The sequence below is a fragment of the Lycorma delicatula genome, chromosome 2 (assembly GCF_047948215.1).
Source record: "Lycorma delicatula isolate Av1 chromosome 2, ASM4794821v1, whole genome shotgun sequence".
In the NCBI taxonomy this organism is placed as follows: Eukaryota; Metazoa; Arthropoda; class Insecta; order Hemiptera; family Fulgoridae; genus Lycorma; species Lycorma delicatula.
This window is the reverse complement of record NC_134456.1, coordinates 107,213,133-107,234,043: the sequence shown is the minus strand read 5'-3', so window position 1 is coordinate 107,234,043 and position 20,911 is coordinate 107,213,133. Positions and strand designations below refer to the sequence as shown.

At 28.6% G+C, this 20,911-nt stretch overlaps 1 protein-coding gene across 9 annotated transcripts in view; it reads right to left on the bottom strand.

The window, feature by feature from the left end:
* The window catches only part of hrg (poly(A) polymerase hiiragi), a 109,049-nt gene that overhangs the window by 37,514 nt on the left and 50,624 nt on the right, over positions 1–20,911 (bottom strand). For 6 of the 9 annotated variants that reach the window (XM_075355943.1, XM_075355940.1, XM_075355941.1 and 3 more), the window contains exons 6-12: positions 18,664–18,814; positions 13,060–13,271; positions 10,169–10,374; positions 6,374–6,693; positions 4,895–4,964; positions 2,506–2,557; positions 971–1,126 (exon numbers count right to left, since the gene is read on the bottom strand). In XM_075355943.1, the coding sequence (XP_075212058.1) occupies positions 971–1,126; positions 2,506–2,557; positions 4,895–4,964; positions 6,374–6,693; positions 10,169–10,374; positions 13,060–13,271; positions 18,664–18,814 (1,167 nt within the window). Of the gene's footprint in view, positions 1–965; positions 1,127–2,505; positions 2,558–4,894; positions 4,965–6,373; positions 6,694–10,168; positions 10,375–13,059; positions 13,272–18,663; positions 18,815–20,911 lie in introns of all 9 variants that reach the window. The other 3 variants (XM_075355947.1, XM_075355948.1, XM_075355949.1) reach the window with 1 other exon arrangement.

The window sequence follows — 20,911 nt, the reverse complement described above, 5'->3', positions numbered from 1 at the left end:
ATTATGAAACTTTAACCAAGATATTATAAGTTTATGTTACAAGGTGAAAATTTTGTCCGAAAACAGAAAATTGTTTTTAATATACTCTTTATAAAACTAATTCTCACTTATTAATTTAAAAATCTTATACATTTCATACACTGCTCTCAGAGGTTTTTCCATTGTATGAATGTGTTTTATGACCTATAAATTACATAGTAAATTTTTCTTTTGTTAAAATGCTGCTGGCAGATGTAAACATACATTAACTGGGGGTTAGGGTAGAACAAATGTGTATGTTTTCCCAAAACCTCTAAAATAATAACTGTGAATGCACAGAAGAGTTATTATAAGGTCAGCATCCATACTTGTGTTTTGTTTCCCCACCCTTCAAAGCTTATTCTTTCTTGCTGCCACATTATTTTACATTTCTCTTAAAAGCCACATATTTCCAAACAAAATTCTTTATCAATGTTATAAACATTTGAGGCATACAAATAATGAATGACACCACTCTAATAAAAAAAGAATGATGAGTATTTCTGTACTAAGAGGTAAATTTTAATTTTAATTAGAACAAATTAAAAACTTGTGAGAATTGAAATTATAAACACGGATGACAACAATGCAACCTCATTAAGCAACACATACATCATATTCAAGACATGGCTCCAGTTATATATAGTTGGTTTTTTTTTTTTATGGTTTTCCAATTGATTTTGTTAATTCAGATATATGTCTAGCCCAATAAACAAGGAATTGAACATTGTGCCGGTCAGAATGCATAGTTAATATTACCTTTGTAAATAAAAGTGATAATACAAACTTTTCCCAAACCTATATATAGATTATGTATAGATAGTGAAACAGACGATGTGATATGCATAGGGTTTTGAATGGTCCTCATGCAGTGAAACAAAAATAAAATAAAAACAAGAAAATAGCGAACAAAATAATCCTAATAAGAACGTATAAAGGGGCATCACCTGACCTGGCCTGCATGTTCTGTGGCCTTCATCTTCTTATTAAGTATATCAAGAGCAGAGTCTGATGGACGCTTGCGTACACTGGTATCACCTGAAAGAAGACTACTAGGAGATGTAGTTCCATTACGATGCTGTGGTGGTGTAGTACCACCAGTCGAAACCTGTAAAAATGATAACATAAATCATTAAGGAGTATATATTTTTTATTTTTTTTTTTTAAAAGAAGAAAATTATTTTGAACAGAAAATATCAACAATTGTAGAAAATTATCAATGACTTTATTAATTGCTGACTGAAATAACATAAAATCTTAACATACAGTTTTTTTTTAATAATAAAGCATTAGACTGAAGTTACATAATCCTGGCCTAACTCAGAAAATTTTCCATGTACAATATTCAAAGAATTTATGCAATTTACTTTATTAATAAATAACCTAAGCGGAAACTGTTTTATATAAAAAAGGAACAGATCTGCTGTTATACAGTTCTTATGTTTAATGATCTGAAATTGATGTGTTAACCAGCTTTAAATGGATTTTAAACAAAATTAAAACTTCATTTATAAAAAAATATTGTAAAAAATTAATCTTTGCATTTTTTTATGAGGTTCAGACAACCTTTACAATTCTTTGTTTTTTTTGGTGGGTGGGGTGATGGGGAGGGGATAAAAGCTGTTTCAAAAATTTTCAATTTTGCTGCTACCTAAGGGAATATTGATCAGAGGGGCTTCACACTGATACAATGGTAAAAAAATCCATCTATGTTCAAAGCTCATTAACAATGGAATCAACCAATGCAATTTATTTTGGTGCCAAATAACTCATTACTGAAGGCACAAGTAATCACATAAGTTAACTTTACTATTTATCTATGTAATTTTTATTGCAATATAAATTTTTTTAATAAGTTTTACATCTACTAGCACTATCAAATAAGTAAACCTTTTGCAAAAATATTCGTTTTATTGCAGTAATTAAAAAAAAGAACATTATGAATACCCAAAAGTGTTTGCATTGAAACAAGGTAATATTTTTATTTTATATTACAGTGAAATCTGCATGTTTGTTTTTCAATCCATTTTCATCAATTACTTTGAAATTTTTCCTAGTCTTTATATATCTAAAATATACTTTTTCAAATCAAAAGAAAAGGTCACTTCTAGAGATTCCATTAGGAACAAACAGGTAGGTTTTAAGGAGTTTTAAACAAATAAATTTCAAATATTCAGAACTGGTTAATAAGTAAAAATGTAATTTTAAAATAAAAACTGCTGTTGAAAACTAAGAAAATGGTGGTCAATGAACTTCCTGTTTTTGAGAGTAATATTCTAATGAATTGTTTATATACTTTGCAGGGGCCAAATAAATTCATGGGGCAGAATATATCACATTGATTGGTCCATGTTTTTCATCAGTTTTTCGACTTTCAAAACATTTTCCTATAGGTCAACCACAAAATTTACAGGGTTTTTATTAAACACTTTGTCACAAAAATTGACCCCAAAATCAAATTTAATAAAAAAAAGAATACAAACTTACCTTTCTTTCTCGTTTAAGTAAATGTGCTGGCAAATATGAACTCAACTGTTTCCTAAACAGAAAGAGAAAAGAGATTATATTAGCTTCCAAAACAACCAAATGATTTGAGGGTGTTTTGATTACATGGAAACAAGTTTAGAAAGGAGTCGATTGGAGAACTTCTGCAATTTGCTTCTATATCAGGTAAATTAAAACTACTACTTTACCAAGCTGATATAACATTCTCAATGAAAATTTTTTTTTTTTTAAGCCAAGGATTTGATCAATACAAGAAAAATACTTGGTGGAATGAACTTCACTGTTCTGCAAAAATCCTTCCAATGAGGTAGTTAGAGAGAAATGTCTTATTAAATATTTTAGTCTGTTTCTATACCTCCACAAAATACTGGATGATAGTAGCAAGAAATGTTTTTATAACAAAGCCTTAGGGTGCTATTGGGCTGCCTTTATCTTTGAAAGCAGTAATATGTTGCTCATATTATAAACACACCCTAATCGCCTTAGAAACTGAGGGCTCCTTAGGCGAATCCACTAACTGCAATTGTTTGTGGGAGTATCTCACTTCTTCTAGTTAATTTCTAATATTCCTAATCTCTTGTGTCTTGTTCACATTGTTATAAACTTACTAAGCATTGACAGCACTGTATTCCATACAACAGGAACACATGCCATAAGCACGTGTTCCTGGATTGTTGATACCTTGTTTAGTTTTCATGTTATTGTTATCTGCGTGCAACATGTTTGAGTATTAGTGGCGATTTTTGGATGATTGAAATTTTATGTCGTAGCTGTAAACCCAGCTTTTGTCTCTCATTATGATCCTTAGCACCTTTTCATCGTCATTAGCTTGTTCAAGAAGTTGCTGATAAACATCCACTCGAGGTTCTTTCTGCTGTTAAGCCATCAAATTAGGAACAAACTTTGCTGCAACTTGATGCATGTTTAATTTTTCAGTCAAAATGTCATGGCATGATCCAACTGAAATGCTAACCTCTTCTGCAAGTTCTCTGACAGTCAATCGGCAATTTGTATACACCAGATTGTTGATTTTCTGAATGTCAGTGTCATGTTGAAATCGAAGGTCTTCCTGGTTGAGGGTCATCTTCAATTGAGAGATGACCACTTTTAAATTTTGAAAACTATTTGTAACATTGCGTACAACCCACCATCTCTGTAAGCTGGTTTCAAAAGTTGAAATGTTTTCGTGAAAGTTTTCCAATGTTTCATGCAAATTTTACATTGTATCATTGCTCCTGAAAATTGTACTTACAAAAATCGCTACTAACATTTAAACACGTTGCACTCAAATAATAATATCACAAAAACTAAATGAGATATCAACAATCCAAAAACATTTTGTTACAGAGGAGGTTATGCAGAAAACAGTGCTGCCAACCACATGCCACGAAATATCTTTGCTGGTGCATAATTAAAAATGTTATTTCCAAACAGACATCATATTTCCATAAACATACCCGAAAAGGCAATTTTTGTTGTCTTAACTCAGTTAACTGATTCGCTTGAAAATTGATAGGATTCTATTTCTACTATGTTTACATCACCCCACAAAGTTTTGTCAAAATCAGTTAAGATTTGTGTCCAGTAGGGCAAACAAAATAATTTTATAGATTTCAACATTTTTTTTAGAAATCTGCTAATTCAATCAGTGAAGACTGACAGGCTGTGCACAGGTGGAACTGACATAAAAAATATATAATTCAAATTTTTTTTTACATCAGTTCCTGGAGAATACAAATCAGAAAAATTCTAAAAACGTTAAAACATTTTGAAGCAGTTTCTCACACAAAAAAATAAAAAAGTCATTGTGTACAAATAATACAACTAATTGCAGAAATTTAAGTATAGAATAGATATAATCCTTGATTCTGTGCAAATGATGTCAGCTGACAACAAAAAAGTACTGAGAGTGACAACTTAAATTTCTCATTAAGTATTTGTGAATGAGTGTGAATATAACCCACACAGAGAACAAGAAATATTCCACAAAACGAGTAAAGAAAACATCAGTGTAACATATTTATTATATGAATCAATTCATGGTAGAGACCAAATCACTAATATAGATATAAATTGATTTAAAGACATGTAAATATTAAAATTGGTAAATTTCAACAATATTACAAGCAGTTGAATAAATCTAATTAATGATCTGATAAAAAATAAATAATTTTTAATAATGATAGTAACTACTGATCGTATATAAATAATAAAATTAAAACACTTTCATTTCACTTTGAGGTTTAATCAACAGAGATTATTAAAAAAATTATAATTATAAACATTTTTAGACCAAACATGTTATCTTCAACTTGGTTAATCAGTAAAACAAAGTAATACATTAAAATTATAATTATGATAATAGTCTAACCTTCTGACATGTCTGGCTTCAATTTTCATTCCTTCTTTCAACATTTTAATTTGGAGTGCTTGCCTGTGAACTGAAAAATAAAAATTGTAAATAAAAAAAAAATCTGAAAACAGTAGTGAGAATTATTTACCTGTTTACAACTGAAACTCAAATTAATCAACTAGTCATAATGTGTAATTACACCAATTTTTATCTTAGATGGCTAATTTCTAATCACACAGTTCATATAAAGTATCAAGCACAACTGGTATATCTTTGATGATGAAAAAGGAAATTTGAATGATTAAGAGAACTTGACCAGTTATAAAAACAGCAAAGATGTAAATAATTTATCACAACTTTAATTATATGGTTGCAATACAAATAATTTTAGTGAAAATCAAATGCTGGCAATATAACATTTTTCTTTTTTATTCTTGTAATTAACTATTATTTTCATTTTTGTCTTTAGTCATTCAAGAATAATCTAAATAAATGAGCCTGGATTATCATGGGAGATTCATGAAAATGTATATTTGATGGCACATCTAAGAACTTAAAAGTAATAATTGATAACCATCTATTATTTAAACCACATGATATAATAATCACAAGAAAATTAACAAAAAGGTTAAATACTTTAGCAAGATTTCCAAAAATTTATTTTAACTACCGCTCAAAATTATTGGTACATGTAATAGCATAATAGTTCCTCACTCTAAATATTGCTTTATCATACTCCTTAAGAGTAATAAAACACAAGTTCATAGTTTACAAGTGCTTCAAATATCAATATATGCATATTATTACAAGCTTACTTAGGACACCTCCTAACATAGTCTTAAAAAATTAAAATTTTTATCAATGGAAGATTATATATAAACTATTATAAAATAAACTTATGTTAGAAACCAGGAATTTAGCCAATAATTTTAAAATGAATGCTAACATTCATAATTATTAATTATTTATTATATTTGTCATCTAATTTATATATTATGTGATGTTATTTTTAGATCTAGATGTAAAAATAACATTTACATTAATGTTTTTAATTACAAAAAAAGTTATTTTAAACTTGATGCAATTTTAAAAAGAAAAATTCAAAATCACTCCTGATCAAGGTTTGATTATTTATGATATTAGATAGAAAGTAATGAATGACATTAAAAAATTGTTAATTATAAAGGAGAAAATTAAAAAATGTAAATTGAATGAACATTTTTTTAAGGAATTATTAATGATATTATTAGTTTATTTTTGTTAAAATGACAATTTATTTTGAATGTTTTTATTGTCTCAGGCTAATTTAATTAATTTAATATATATTGATACTCAAGTACTACTATGAAATAGCAAAGTTGTAACTAAATAAAAATAATCAGTTAAATGTTAAACATAAAATATCATAACAATGTGCTCACAAAAAAATTTCACTCGGTAAGCAGTCTTTAGAATAAAATTTGATAGTCCAGAAAAATAATTTTAGGATATACTTGCCAGAATTTGTAAATGATTGTATATCATATGTGAGATCAACATTTAAATTTTCAGTTTTAGCAAAAACTAGTCCTATGAACCACATGGAACAAGGTGTGTTTGCTTGAGGCTGAACAGGAGGTGTATTCTGATCACATGAAGATGGCGGAGGTGGCGGCGGCGGTGGTCCTTGAAAGCACTCTGGATTGACATGAGCCAAAACAATATGCTGGTTGCGTTCTAAGTTACCGATCAAATGTCTAACTTTTGATTCTATGAGACCACACCATTCCAATTGATCTTCCCCAGTATTTGAACTGGCGAGCAGTACGATAAAATGTCTGAAAATAGAATAAGTAATTATTATAAACTGCAACATTAGCATTTAAAATAAGAAAGTTAAATTTTTGCACAGATAATATAAATTTTTAACAAGAGATCTCATATCTACAATGCAATAAGGATTCTTACAGGACAACTCCTTAAATACCAAACACTGACTTTTAATAAAGATCGAAAACAATACAACAACTGTCAACATAACAGATTAACTCTTTTAATTGTCATACCCAGACTTCTAATAAAGATGGCAAAGCTTTTCTTAAAATTATTTTTACTACTTTCAATACACTACTGATACTGGTAAGACAGTAAAAAAAAAAAAAATAACTTCTACTTTTTCTGTACAACTTATGTGTTATTTGAAACTAAATAAAGCAAGCACAGATAAATGGCTGAACTAAACAAAAATCATCCATAAAAAATACTCATTAGACAAGTTTACAAGTGAATAGAAGATGTACAAAATCAGTACCGACTTAGTTTAAAATTAAAAAATAGCACGACAACATTTTTGGTCTCAGGTTAATTTAGAAACTAGCTTTAAAAATAAAACCACCAATGTGGCATTTATAAATTTGATAATGGAAAATGGAATAAAATGAGTAAAAGTTTAGATAATTTGACCAAATATAATGAGCAAGTCAAGAATTTACTTTTTTATTGCTAGATCAAAGCATAAATGAGATTATTATTAGTAACTGTTTTTAAAGGAACCAAAAAATGGTAAAAAAATATTAAATGGCCTGACTACTTGTAGTAAAAAAATTTAATTTGAAAATAACTAAGACTAAGACAAGAGTAATGAAACGTAAAGTAGGACGATAATGAAAAATTAAATATTAAAATATAAGACAGTAAAACTACAAATAATGAAAATAAGGCATATATCAAAAGCAAACTTACAGCTTTAAGATCATAAGAGAAAAAAACAGCTAGTATTAAATATGGTTCTAAGAATTGAAAACTTAATATATGATATTCTTAAAAATTACTTACTGTTAATTCTTTATGGTAGGAAAACATAGGTAATAAAGAAAAATTTGACGTTACAGGTTGATAAAATTTTGTAGCAAATAGTGGAAGAAAGATATCTGCAGTAGAATCCTGTAAAATGATGAATTAAACCGATGGTATATATATATATATATGTATATTATTAACACATCCAGATTTAATCAAATTGGTAATAGTGGAATGTGCAGAAGGTATAAAAATCTTTAAAGGAAGACAGTCATTTTTATATATTGAAAACAAGTAAATGAGATTGTAGTAAATACGTTGAGGTCAAAAAAGAAGTACAAAACATAAAGGAAGAAGGAAAGGCATCAAACCAGTCAATGGATTAATGACTTCCAAAAAAATGTTACATAAAAAAAAATTAAATTATGATAAACTCAACTTTTGGATTCAAGTTATCAGTGGACAAAAAAAGATCAAGGTGTGTGAATTTATATAGGATTATGCCTTTTCTTTACCAGCTATGTACTCAAGACTGCAATACTGGAGTGAAAGAACATTAGTTGTAATCTTGGTGTGTTGTTATGCGATTTGGTTGAAGATGGTTATCTGTTAAGAATGTATTTGGGGATTCTTCATTTTCCTACCTAATGATTAAATAAAAAATTCATTCATGAAAAGGTGGAGTGGGTAAAGCTGGGCTTAATACTTAGCACACTTGTAGTAACATAATGAAGATGAAATTGAAATATGAAAGAAATATACACAAATATGTACCAGAGAAATAAAATGTTATGTCATTTTTAAATATTTCATATGACAAGAGTCTAATAGTATTAGATTTGAAGGGCATCCATAAACTGAACCCTAATACAGTAAGTGAACTTTTGTGATCTTACAATCTTTATTAAACGTTAAAAGAGAAGATAATAAAAACCTTTATAATTAACAAGAAAAGATGTTCTTTGAGATGAACAAAACCAGTCTTACAAACACCTATAATAATGTGCGTAAATATAAAACTTAAGTTAACTGATCAGTACAATGTTGTACGAGATAAGAACACTAACCAAAACACAGAACTTACAATAAGCTCATCAATAGTATAAAATTGTTATAAAATACACATACGTCAAGTGTCTTTTAACAAATTGTTACTACTTAAGTGGTATAAAATGTTTAATAACGTACATACACATATAGAAGTATGGTGACAATTGTGACTTTACCTGTGGGTAAAGCCCATATGAGAACTCCTATATTTGAACAAAAATCCAAACGGCAAAATAAATTTTTTTTTTGAAAAAATATAAAATTGTTTGTAGACAGTTTAACTACTTGATTTTTCAAAATTGATAGTTAACACCTAGTTCATTAACCCTAATTAAAATTATTGGTAACCATGTTGCTTTAAAACCAAATGTTATTCTTAGAAGAATGCATTTTCTACTTTTTCTAAAATTGAATAGAAAAGATATGGCAACTGTTTCATCTTTTGAATTGAACATGAACTGGATCATTGCTCTCATTGGACAATCAATCCTAATAAAAAATTATTTTCATAAATATAAAATATAAGCATAGATGTACCTTATATCTATATAAAAGAAACAGAATAAACTCAAAATTTTCTTTTGTTAATGCTAGTTTGATGCATTATCATCCATAAAATTATTTTATTTCTATAAATTCATTCAATAAATTTTCATCAATTTTTTTAATTTTACTTTAGAAATAACACATTAAAACTATTTAATTTTTACTAAAATTAGAAACATCCTTCTTCAATAAGTTGCATTTGCATGGTGAGATGTAAACATCTTGCCCAGTGACCTAACAGATCTATTTTATTATAAAGTACAGAAAAAGGTATTAGAAGAAAGAAAACAGAATAATTTTCAGAACACTGAGATAATGAGAGTAAATTACAAACAAGAAATTTTTAAAATAATGAGAGAAATATACAAGAAGGAAACTTGAAGAGATGATCATTGTTCTCAAGATTCCAGAATAAAATGAAATTATCAGAACACACATTTCAAAGTTTTAGATATACTTGTCTACAAACATCTGAACAGTGATTATGATGATGACAATTACAAACATTGTCTTAAATTTTTGTCAAAACATTTTTTTTTTACTTAAAATTTACAGCAGGAAATCAATAAAATTAACTGTTTTTGTTAAAATCTGATCAAAGATCACCTAATATTTTCTTTAGGATCAATTAAGATTATTTTTAGTCAACAAACCTGTGCAAGCAACAATTCACATTGTAGAATCAGAAGTGCAATTTTTCCTAACATGTACTTGATTAAATAAAAATGTTTTTAACTTTGGCAAGCATTGCAAACCAACGGATAAAAATACTAAAAGATGACTTTTTTTTAGTGCTATATGAAGCAAAATACAAGCTCTTAATAGAGTATCCAAGCTAACGAATGAAGGAGTACAGTGATGAAACACTACTCAAAACATTAGTAATTACAAAATTTTTCTTAAAAAAATATTTCTTACTTATATTTCCCAAAGAAATTAGGAGGGTCAAACAATTTATCCCATGTAGCACGTCCTAACACAATATCTTCTGTAATAGCAAGACCTTGTTTAAACTCATCTACCATTATTGTTCTTGTTGATATTGAAACGTTAAAAGTTGAATTCTGTTGAGGGTAAGCTGGTGTAATTATTGGCATTAGATGATACCTATCTGCCACTGTTACCTGAAAAATAAATAATATTACATAAAAACAGATCAAATACAAAATACTAGGTAAATTTAAAACTCTACTGATCAAATACAAAACAAATTTCATTTCTGCATGTTCTCAAAGTTGAATAATACTGTATTTTGAGATTGTAATTATTAGATAATGAAGTTCATTTAATAGATTACTCCTATTTTACAATCTCATAAAAGTAAAATATAATCTAACTTTAACTTTACTAAGTCATATCAGATATTTTTAATTGTTTTAACAAGGCTGCCATCTAATTAATGTCTTTTTTAGTAATCCACTCACAGAACAAAGCTTAAAATTCAAAAAGTCAGTTAAAAATAACATTCCATAAACATAATCTATTACAGGAATGGCCACTGCTAATAAATAAGCAACAATGAAACATTTTTTCAAGCTGCAGATGATAAATAAAAAGAAAATTAAGTAAAGGAGTTTGCAAAATGATTATCAAAAAGTAGTGTAGCATTAAACTTTAAGGTATTTCTTAACTATTATAAAATATTTTTAAAAGAAAACTCGTTCAATATACTCCATTTTTTAAATTATCCTTTAACTAAGTACGAGGGTCATTCAATAATTAAACCACAAATAGCTGCACAGTAAAAATGGTTTATTAAATAAATACAATTTTTTTGTCTACCTTTCCACGTAATCCCCACCAACTTCTCTGCACTTCTCCCATTTTTTTACAAGTCTTCTTATCCCCTCAGCGAAGAATTCTTTTCCTTGATCTCGAAGACAGTTTTGTACATTTTTATTTACCTTTTCATTGTTGCTGAACTTGATGCCACACGAAGCTTATTTCATCGGACCAAACAGATAAAAAAATCTGAAGTGGTAAGGTCAAGGCTGTAAGGAAGATGAGGTAGGAGCTTCCAACTCACTTTGCCAATAGTTTCCAGCATCGAGTTTTGTCTTGAAGAAGCATGCCTTTCCTCTGCCATCTAGGACATTTCCTCTTCAACATGGGCTTGACTTTGTTCTCAATCGTGGCTAAGTAGAATAGGCTGTGGATAGAGAGTACATTGCTCCTCTAAATAATCACCGAAAATTGGACCAGGACACTCCAAAAGATGGTTAACATGATCTTACCAGCCAATGGTTGTTTTGAATTTCTTATGGACAGGCGATTCAGGGCGTTTTCACTGCATGCTTTGACGCTTGGACTCCAGCTCAAAATGGTGTATACAATTTTCATCACAGGCGTCCAAAAATGAGTCACCTTCATTATTGAAACGATTTTTGAGTTTGGTACAAATATGAAATCTCTTGGCTTTGTGGTGAACAGCAAGCTCTCTGGGAACTCACCTAGCACAAGTCTTTGAGTAGTTCAGTTTGTTTTGAACGATGGAATGAGTTGTACCAAAACTTACTTGAAAATTTTCAGCAATCTGTTCAACTGTAAGTAGTCAGTCTTCTGGGATAAGTCAATCAATATGAGAATTTAACGCTGAGATTGACTTTTGCTGGACGTCTGGAGTGGTGCTGGTCAGTTATGCTTTTTCGGCCACTTTTAAACTTTTCCACCTTGGGTGGAAAAGTTTAAAACTTGCACGGTTCATGAAACTACTTCTGTATTGTTTGTTCATGTGAGAGAATATTTCTGACGGTTATATACTTTCTGATAGTAAAATAGGATACTACAACTGTTCTTCAAAAGTACTTTATTCGAGCGGACACACCATCGTAGCTAAAGCTTTAGAGGTTATGTTTACATAAATATTAACTGAACAGCTGACTACTAACACTCTTCGCAAGGTTGCTAGCTAACACTTACAAAAGTTTCAATTGTCTGCATTAAGCATTTCCTTCACTAAAAATGTTTGTTTAATTACTGAATGACCCTTGTATATTAATTTTATATTGCTTATTGTTAAGGAGTCCACATCCCTTTCTTCATAATATTTATGTCACCACTATTTGTAGTACTGCTAGAAAGTATATCTTATGTTACTATTTATTAAACAATGTACATTTACTTTAGTCAAAATTATTTTTGGCGTACTCTGTCCAGCTTCAAAGTTATTATTACCCTTTATTTTTGCATTCTTCTATTAATATATTATTTTGCAAATTAATGGTACACCCTTTACCTTTTTTTTTACAATGAATTTAACTGTTAATTAAAAAAAAAAATCATGGAAAAAGTAATACACATCAAAAGTACATCTGTAATGATAAAGTGTAAAAAAAAGCAAAAATATGAATAAGTTGTACATATTAAGTATTCATGAATGATGGCCTTGTCCTTTATCAGATCAATGTTACTTGACAATAGATGGAACGAGAGTTCAATTTAGTGTTGACATGTAATACCATGTATTATGCATATACATGAAAAAATTGAATTGTTTGACTTAGTAATTAATAACATGTAGGCACAAGCAATTTCTGTGAGGAGTAACTTAATTAATTGAAAACATTATCTCACAACTGAAAATAAAAATACATTAAAGTAGACCAAAATGATAAAGCAACAGTTACAATGAATCTGTTATTGAATTCTATACCCACAACACAGGAATAAGAATTTTTATAACTATGTATTAACTAGCTCTCATAGAAAGAATGTAAATTTATTTAATAAAATGCAGTACAACAATTATTTTTGCAATATAAAAAAGGACCAAAAAACAAAAAAACTGACCAATTGGTCCTATTACCGACCCTTGGATCCCAAACAGGAAAACCGAGATTGACATTGTCTGGTTGCTTAAGAAGAACTGGTTGAGGCCACTTCCACTGATAAAAAACTAAGAAAAATTTATGCACCAACGTAGCTGCTACTGCATTAGGATACAGTTGACAAGTTCTAGCAACCAACATCGCCCACGATACACCTCCAAGATATCCCAAAACATTGCTGTAGATACCATGTTCTGTAAAAGATAAAATATTAATTAAAATTCAGTACTTCAATAATGACAGCAACATAAAACTTGATAGAACTGGTGTACAGTTTGTATACGACAGACACCAAAATGTCCATATTGCCAGCCTACTCTATGCATTCTGATTATCAAATTTTACTGACTGAATACTCCGCTGGCTTTAAAATGAACTATTTCTGTTCTAAAATCATATGTTAAATTTGTCATCAACAAATATGTTTAGAAAATCAAGTTATCTAGTATTAACATATGCTGAATTTGTCAATTATGGAAAGCCCACTGCAATAATGTTACATTTTCTCTCCGCGTGTTATGCAGATGACATGAATACTTAAAATGAAATTAATTACGGATTAGAGAATGTATACATTAAGTAATTACTATGATTACTTCATCATTAAGTAATGATGGCTGGAAGAGAATAGTGAAGTTACCTTTTATTAAGAAAATTTTCTAATTTCCTGGTTCTAAAACATACGAAAACTGTAACTGGTTTTAAAATTTTAATGCAGGCTAATGAGAAAAAAATATGTCAAATATTGTAATGTAATAATTATAATTTAATATGTGAAGGATACTAGGGGGGTGGGAATATCCATTTTTTGATGTAATTTAGGTAATGTAATATAAATCTAATATATTATCGTTTTTATTTCTTAATGTTTTAAAGCAATAACAGGTGAGACAGTTAAAGGGTCTTTTCACTTTTGTTAGTTTGGCCAGGAACAGGGAAATATGTATAGCATACTGTACTCTAAGGTAATTGCAAATGAAATGTACACTTTTGATGATTTATACATCTTTTTTCTTTTATATGTAAAATACGGTAACTAATATGGATTTAGAGGGAATGTTTTTAAGTCTGTACAACTGCTGTTAAAATCAATATTGACCGACTGGATAATCAAACATGACTGCTCCTCTACAGAAAACTTTTTGTGTAATTGAATCAGTCAAGATAAATGTTATTATTATCATGCAGTGACATTTCAGAAGAAAGTACAGGAAGTGCCATGAACAAGACAATCCATCTATGACAGGAAAAAAGCAATTATAAAACACATGTATACGTAAACTTCTGAAAGACCTCCCAACTTAGAAGAATATGTCGATCATGTTCATGCCATCTATCAACAAAATCTCGGTAATCAACTAGATCATACATTTAGAATTACAAATTCTACACTTATGGAGAATCTTTGCAAAAACTATTGAAAAGATGCTTATATGGTGTTAGAACATAATTTAAATGATGATGATGTCTCAAAATTTCTTCATAGATGCTGTTAACATATTGAAGAGGGCAGTTCTCATTCATCTCTAACTTTTGGTGGTATGTTTTTTCATTAGTGGCAATCGACACAACATTTTATCTCAATTTTCTGTTACGGAAAACAGAAAACTCTACAAAATCTGGGCAACATTAACATATATGCAAACTGGTAAAGGGTTCCTTTTTTCATTAGAAACATATGCAACTGGAAGTATTTATCTTAATGTGTTAAATGAATGACTAATACCATTCACTGGGCACAAAGAAAATTAAGAACTTCATTCTTGTACAGAGCTCTGCCTCATTGACAAACAGAAATTAAAAATTATCTGGGCCAAAATAATAATATCTAAATCCTTGCAAGATATTGATTGATTGGCTGTGCAACTGATGAAAGTATACTGCTGATACATTTGTTAACAAGAAGTCAGTGAACGTTATCTAAACATGCGGTGTAATAATTTTTTTCCTCAGCTTCTTGCAAAAGAAAATCAATTAGAAAACGAGTGGTTCATGCAGGATGGAGCCAGACCACACACAGCTAATGTTTTAGACCTTTTGCATGAAACTTTTAAAGCAAGTGTCATTTCAAACAGCTTCCCTAATCGTTTTGCATGTGGGTGATCATTGAGACATGTAATGAGATAACCGAGGAAATGTGTCATAGAGATATTAACATAGGATTCATGTTGAAGTTGCGGGACGTGATTGTGGTCATATTGAACGTGTAATAAGCAGAACATAATCTCCAGGTATATAGTAAACACATTGTATTTTACTTTTCTGCATTGTGATTCAAATAAATATTTTCTAATCAAACCAAATGTTGGATTATTTCGTGCACTACTCTGTAGATACAATCTTCATGAAATTTGCTGTAAAGCCAGGGTTAAGTAATAATCACCAATTTGAAAAACAATTTTTTTTTTTAATAAATTTAGCAATTTTATTTTATACCTGTACTTTCAGATGTTTAACAATCTAATTTATTAAGTATTATTTTACAACTGAACCATTAAAATATAGCAACCAGCAGTAATAAAAATGAAGATTCTCAGCTGCAATTTAAGTAAGGAAAAAATGATTGAAGCTTAGGAAATGTAAGTAATTTAAAAAAAACTTTTGACCTGGGGCCATGATAGCAGAGAAGGATATAAATGCAAATGTATTCAAATTGTATCAAAATGTGATAAGGAAGAGATAATTAATATACTGATCATATGACTTAATATAAACTCTTATTTATGTGGCCTCATTTTAATTGAACAAAAATACACAAATTTTCATGCTACAGAGTTAGGGTAAAGAGAACTAATGGCAATCATTGAACAACTGCTGGTATATAAGTACACAGCGTAAAAAAAAAAGAAATAGGACATTCAGTAAAAGATCAACATCGTAGTCATAAAAATAGGCCAGATGGATTTTTGTGAATAAACTTAAAAGCTGTTTAGCATCACATCTTGTCCTACAAAGGTCAAGTCATTAGAGTGTGCAAGACTTGAAACAGATTTATCTACTGGATAAACTTAAAATTATAATTTACCTTACTGGATGAAAGTTATAAAATTCTTTAGCAGAGCATCCAAAATTGTTCTCTTAAAAAAAAAAATTATACAGTTCTATGCAAAAGACTGAATTTTTTATATATATATTAATAAATTATATATTTCCAGTGAATGTATATTTTCATACTCCTTGTACCTCAAAACATAAAAAATATTCTATCCACCCCCAATCCCACTATTTGATGAAAGTAATACCATACTTTTCATAAAAGTTGGTAAAAATTCAATTATCAATTTTGATTAATCCAGAACACACTTAATTCTAAAGAATGTAAACTAGTATACAATGAAGTTTCACTTCAAAAAATAATTATTTACAATGTTCTTATTTACTGCAATAATATATCTTTTTACCCATTCAAACATCTAGAATTATAATTTTAGATCAACTAAAGTGTTACAAAAACTGACTTTCAAGTACAATAATAATGATTATGATAATAAAAGGCCTAACATTAATAAGGCATGAAATGATATATAATGAAACCGGCAATTAATTTTCTAACTCTGACTTATTGATTCTGATCAATGTTATTCAGTCCATCATAAAGTACTACTAAAAAGTATGTTAATAATTAAAATCAAATTACATCTATCTATACTTCATGTCTTACGTTTACTGAAAGTGTAAATAATATTTTTATTATAAAAAAAGGAAGGAAGAAAACCAAGCAATTTTCTTTTTTGTCTCTAGATAGAAGCTTTGTTTTTTTGATTAAACATCAATTTTTGCACTGCACAAAGACTTCCTTTCTGAAACGACAGAAATGAATACATTCATGATTAACTGCCAGTTACTGACAAATTTGTAACAGCCTAAACATATATTACAACCTACTGATTATGTAAGAACATAGTAATAAATTCAACTGATCTATAATTTTAGTTTTATAAAAGTATTTTAATTAAACAGAGTAAAGGAAACTTTAAAAATCAATACTATGCTTTATGTAAAAAGATATTAACTTTAAATAATATACTGTAAATTTTTGATAGGAAAAATATTATTTACTAAAATTTTTTTATCAATAGTCAAATTAAACAAAGAAAAAGAAAATGTTCCTTTATATCTAAACATGTTTTTTAATGTTCTTATTAAAGGTACTAAACTGAGATATTACAAATAATTATTAGAAAAATAATTACGCAGGGCAGTCAGTAGTGATGTTAATAACCATCTCTTTAATAATTAAAAGTTTTAAAATAACACTGTCAAAAATGAAATAAAATTAGCAGGAAACTAAAAATTAAACCCGGTAACTGGATCCTTGCTATCTACAACAATCAATTTCAAAACAGTAGATCACTCGTTGCCTAGCTGGAACTACATTAAATTATGCATCTTTTTACTTAATAGAGATTTCTTCTAAATTATGATTGAATATTCCCATTGGGATAATCAATTCTATAAGCACAATATTGTAGATATAAAACCGATTAATATTTCTCAAAATATTACTTTGGTGTGATTTAAACATAGTGCCAGCCAATATAGTACAACTATTGACTGCAATATCAAGAACAAATAATGTCACTTCAAAAACAAACAAATGTTATTATACATTGGTCATAAAAGTTTAGAAAATTCAATTATCATGTAGGGTAAGGATTAATTGCTAGATCAACAACTAGTTTTCTGTTGCCCTATGAAATCCTGTTGTGGTGCAGTATTTCTTCTATTACACTACTAGGAGTGCTAATGTACTTCAGAAATCCCGTGTAGAATTACTGCACATCTATGTGTTTTTTAAACTTGACAAGTAATAACTATATAATCCAGGAAGTCTATTTCTTTCTTTTTAGTAGTTCATTATTATTAATTTCACAAGTTTTTCAGCTTGTTAATCTTCATGAGATTGCTGATTATAAAAGAATTCTAACTTAATTTCTGTAATTATCATTGTATACATATATTATTTTTTTAACTTTTTTATGTATGTGACCTTTTATTTGAATAATTGAAGACCTTAGTTATACAAATTTAACAGGATACTGTACGCTTTAATTTAGAATAAATCGTTAAATAACATTATTATTAGAATACATTTTTTCTTAAACTACTGCATACTGTACCAATATTGGTTTGGTACCTTCATTTTTGGGCAGAAAAATTTCCAGTATGAATCTACTGTATTTTAATAATTACTAAAAATAATTAAAATATAATTTAATATACCGCTGTTATCAATGTTGTATTTAATGTATTACTTTAATTTTATTTATTTAATTTTTTATTATCTTTAAATTTCAAACAAAATTATGTAATATTTGTCTGCTGTGCCTTCCAAACATAGGCTTCTGATATCATGTAACAGTACAAAATTTAATTCTGAGCCAAATTATACGCCGACAACTTTCATTAAAAATATTACTTGAAAATCTAAATTACTTTTATAAAATAACTGAGTAACCTACAACTAATGACAGTTTTTAACAATTTTCTTTTAATTTTTCTTGTAATAATTATAAACAATGAACAAAAATCCTGCCAGGATAAAAGTATAAAAAAAAATTTGTAGGACTTAACATTAGAACTTACTTTTTGCCCAAAGTTTTATTGTTCGCAAAGCTAGTCTAAAGTTTTCAATATTTGGTACTAGTCTTAATATTTCATCAGTGACCCGACAACCATTCAAACTTCTTACACACTTTGGATCAAGATTTTTAAGTAGCATATCATCCCTTAAATCCTGTAAAAAAAACAAAACAAAACGGTATTGTGTGAACAGAGCAGAATAAATAATAATATAATTCTAACAATTAAAATGAGACAGTAAATAGCATTCTGTTAACTGTTAGCACACCTATACAAGACAGTAATTCTTACAACTAAAACATTAAAAGCACCAAGAATTTAAACAAAATTAGTCATAGCCTATATAATTTAAACTTTTGCATGCATGTGTGTGGTACAGATCAAAAGTTAAAAAAATTGATCCACTCTTCAATATGCGCATTTACAAATACAATTGCATGGAAATCTCTTGGAAGATGATTCTACAGCCAAAAATAAAAAAAAAGTTCATATAACAGATCAGAAAACAGTTTGTTAGCTAGTTTCAGTTCATGAAACATGCTCTGCTTTCTTTCCCTCAGTGAAATTAAACCATATTAAAATTCTTGGGGTATATTTGATGTTTCCTTATGGTCTTTGATCTTAGAAATTCAAAAAAAGTGGTTCTAGTACTCTATCTCACTTAGGTTTTAAGAAAAACAGGAAAAGACATGAAAAAGTATTGTTGGAAAATACACTTCTTTAGGTTCGGGATAAAATAACTTTGATATTTTACCAATAAACAAATAAAAATGTCTATTTAACTTTGTAGTCGATTTAATTCTGAGAAAATTAATGTAAATAACATCTATTAAAACACAAATTTGAGAAGTTCAACTTTAATTGGAAACAAAACACACAAAGTGTATCAGAAAATTGACAAGATTTTTAACAGAACAATTCACATACAAATACTAAAAATTATAAAAATAAATTTGAAAGACTTTTAAAATATATTAAAATTTGTTATTTTTTCATAGGTTGGCAATAACAGCAAATCAACAATTAAGTGCAGTGTCTAGCATTTGAATATTCATTTGAACACTGTTTGTGCTGTTATTGTTTGGTCAGTCATTCACAATGGGTGATACCACAAGTTTGTTTTCATTTGGAGAATAAATAGCTCAAGGCCCAAGCACTCCATGACATGACCCCACTGAGTTGGTCTAGTGGTGAACTCGTCATCATGAATCAGCTGATTTTGAAGTTGAGAGTTCTAAGGTTCAAACCGTAGTTACTTTTAAATGGATTTGAATACTAGATTCTGAATACTGGTGTTATTTGGTGATCAGAATTAATTAACCACATATCTCAGGAATGGTCGACCTGAGACTTCACAAGGCAGAGGCTAAAGATAAAAATGCACTCCATGACATGATATTAATTTCAACAGTCTCACATTTCTTCATATTATTTTATAAAACAGTTCAATGTCATCTTTGCTTATCTCATTTAATAGTGTCTTGGAAAATAGTTTTCAACTTCTAATAGTAATGTATGTAATGTTTGAATTTAGTCTAATGTAAAATTCTTTAGACAGAATTTCTTGAAATATTCTGTTTAAAAGATAATATACGAGTAGACTTTTAGGACTCTAGATAAGTGCTTGTAAAACTAAACTTAGTTTTATCACATACTGATGATCTATATAACCAGGAAAGTCCACTGCAGATGCATACTCTCCAACATGTTTTCATAAATTGTAGGTTGCCTTCTGTGTTAGTGGAACAGTGTTGAAATGATTATTTCTTTATTATTATTATTATATATTAATAATTATAAATTGTAACCACTTTGCACTTAGGTTTTTAAACCAAAGATCCTTTCTTTTTCAGTAAACATTTTCATTACATGTATCAACAATATCAAAGATATATCTGATTGAATCGCAACACCCTCTAATGTTTACATCAACAATTATAAGATGAAAAAAAGGTGAGAAATTTAAATTGACTGAGATCAACACTAAGATTATCTTAATGTTTTCATTGGGTAGTATCTTCTGGCCCACCCAATTAAAATAAATAAAAATTTAATCTAACACTTTTGGAATATCTTTTACCACTTGCAGGAAGAAAAATTTATATATGGTAATTTTTGAAGGTTTTGGCTACCTACACATGGTAATTATTAAATAATGATTGTGCAATGTATGCTAAATGAAAAATAGCCAAATTCACAGACAATACAATTATTTTTCTGATATAACATAACAGTTTGGATCACAAAAAAA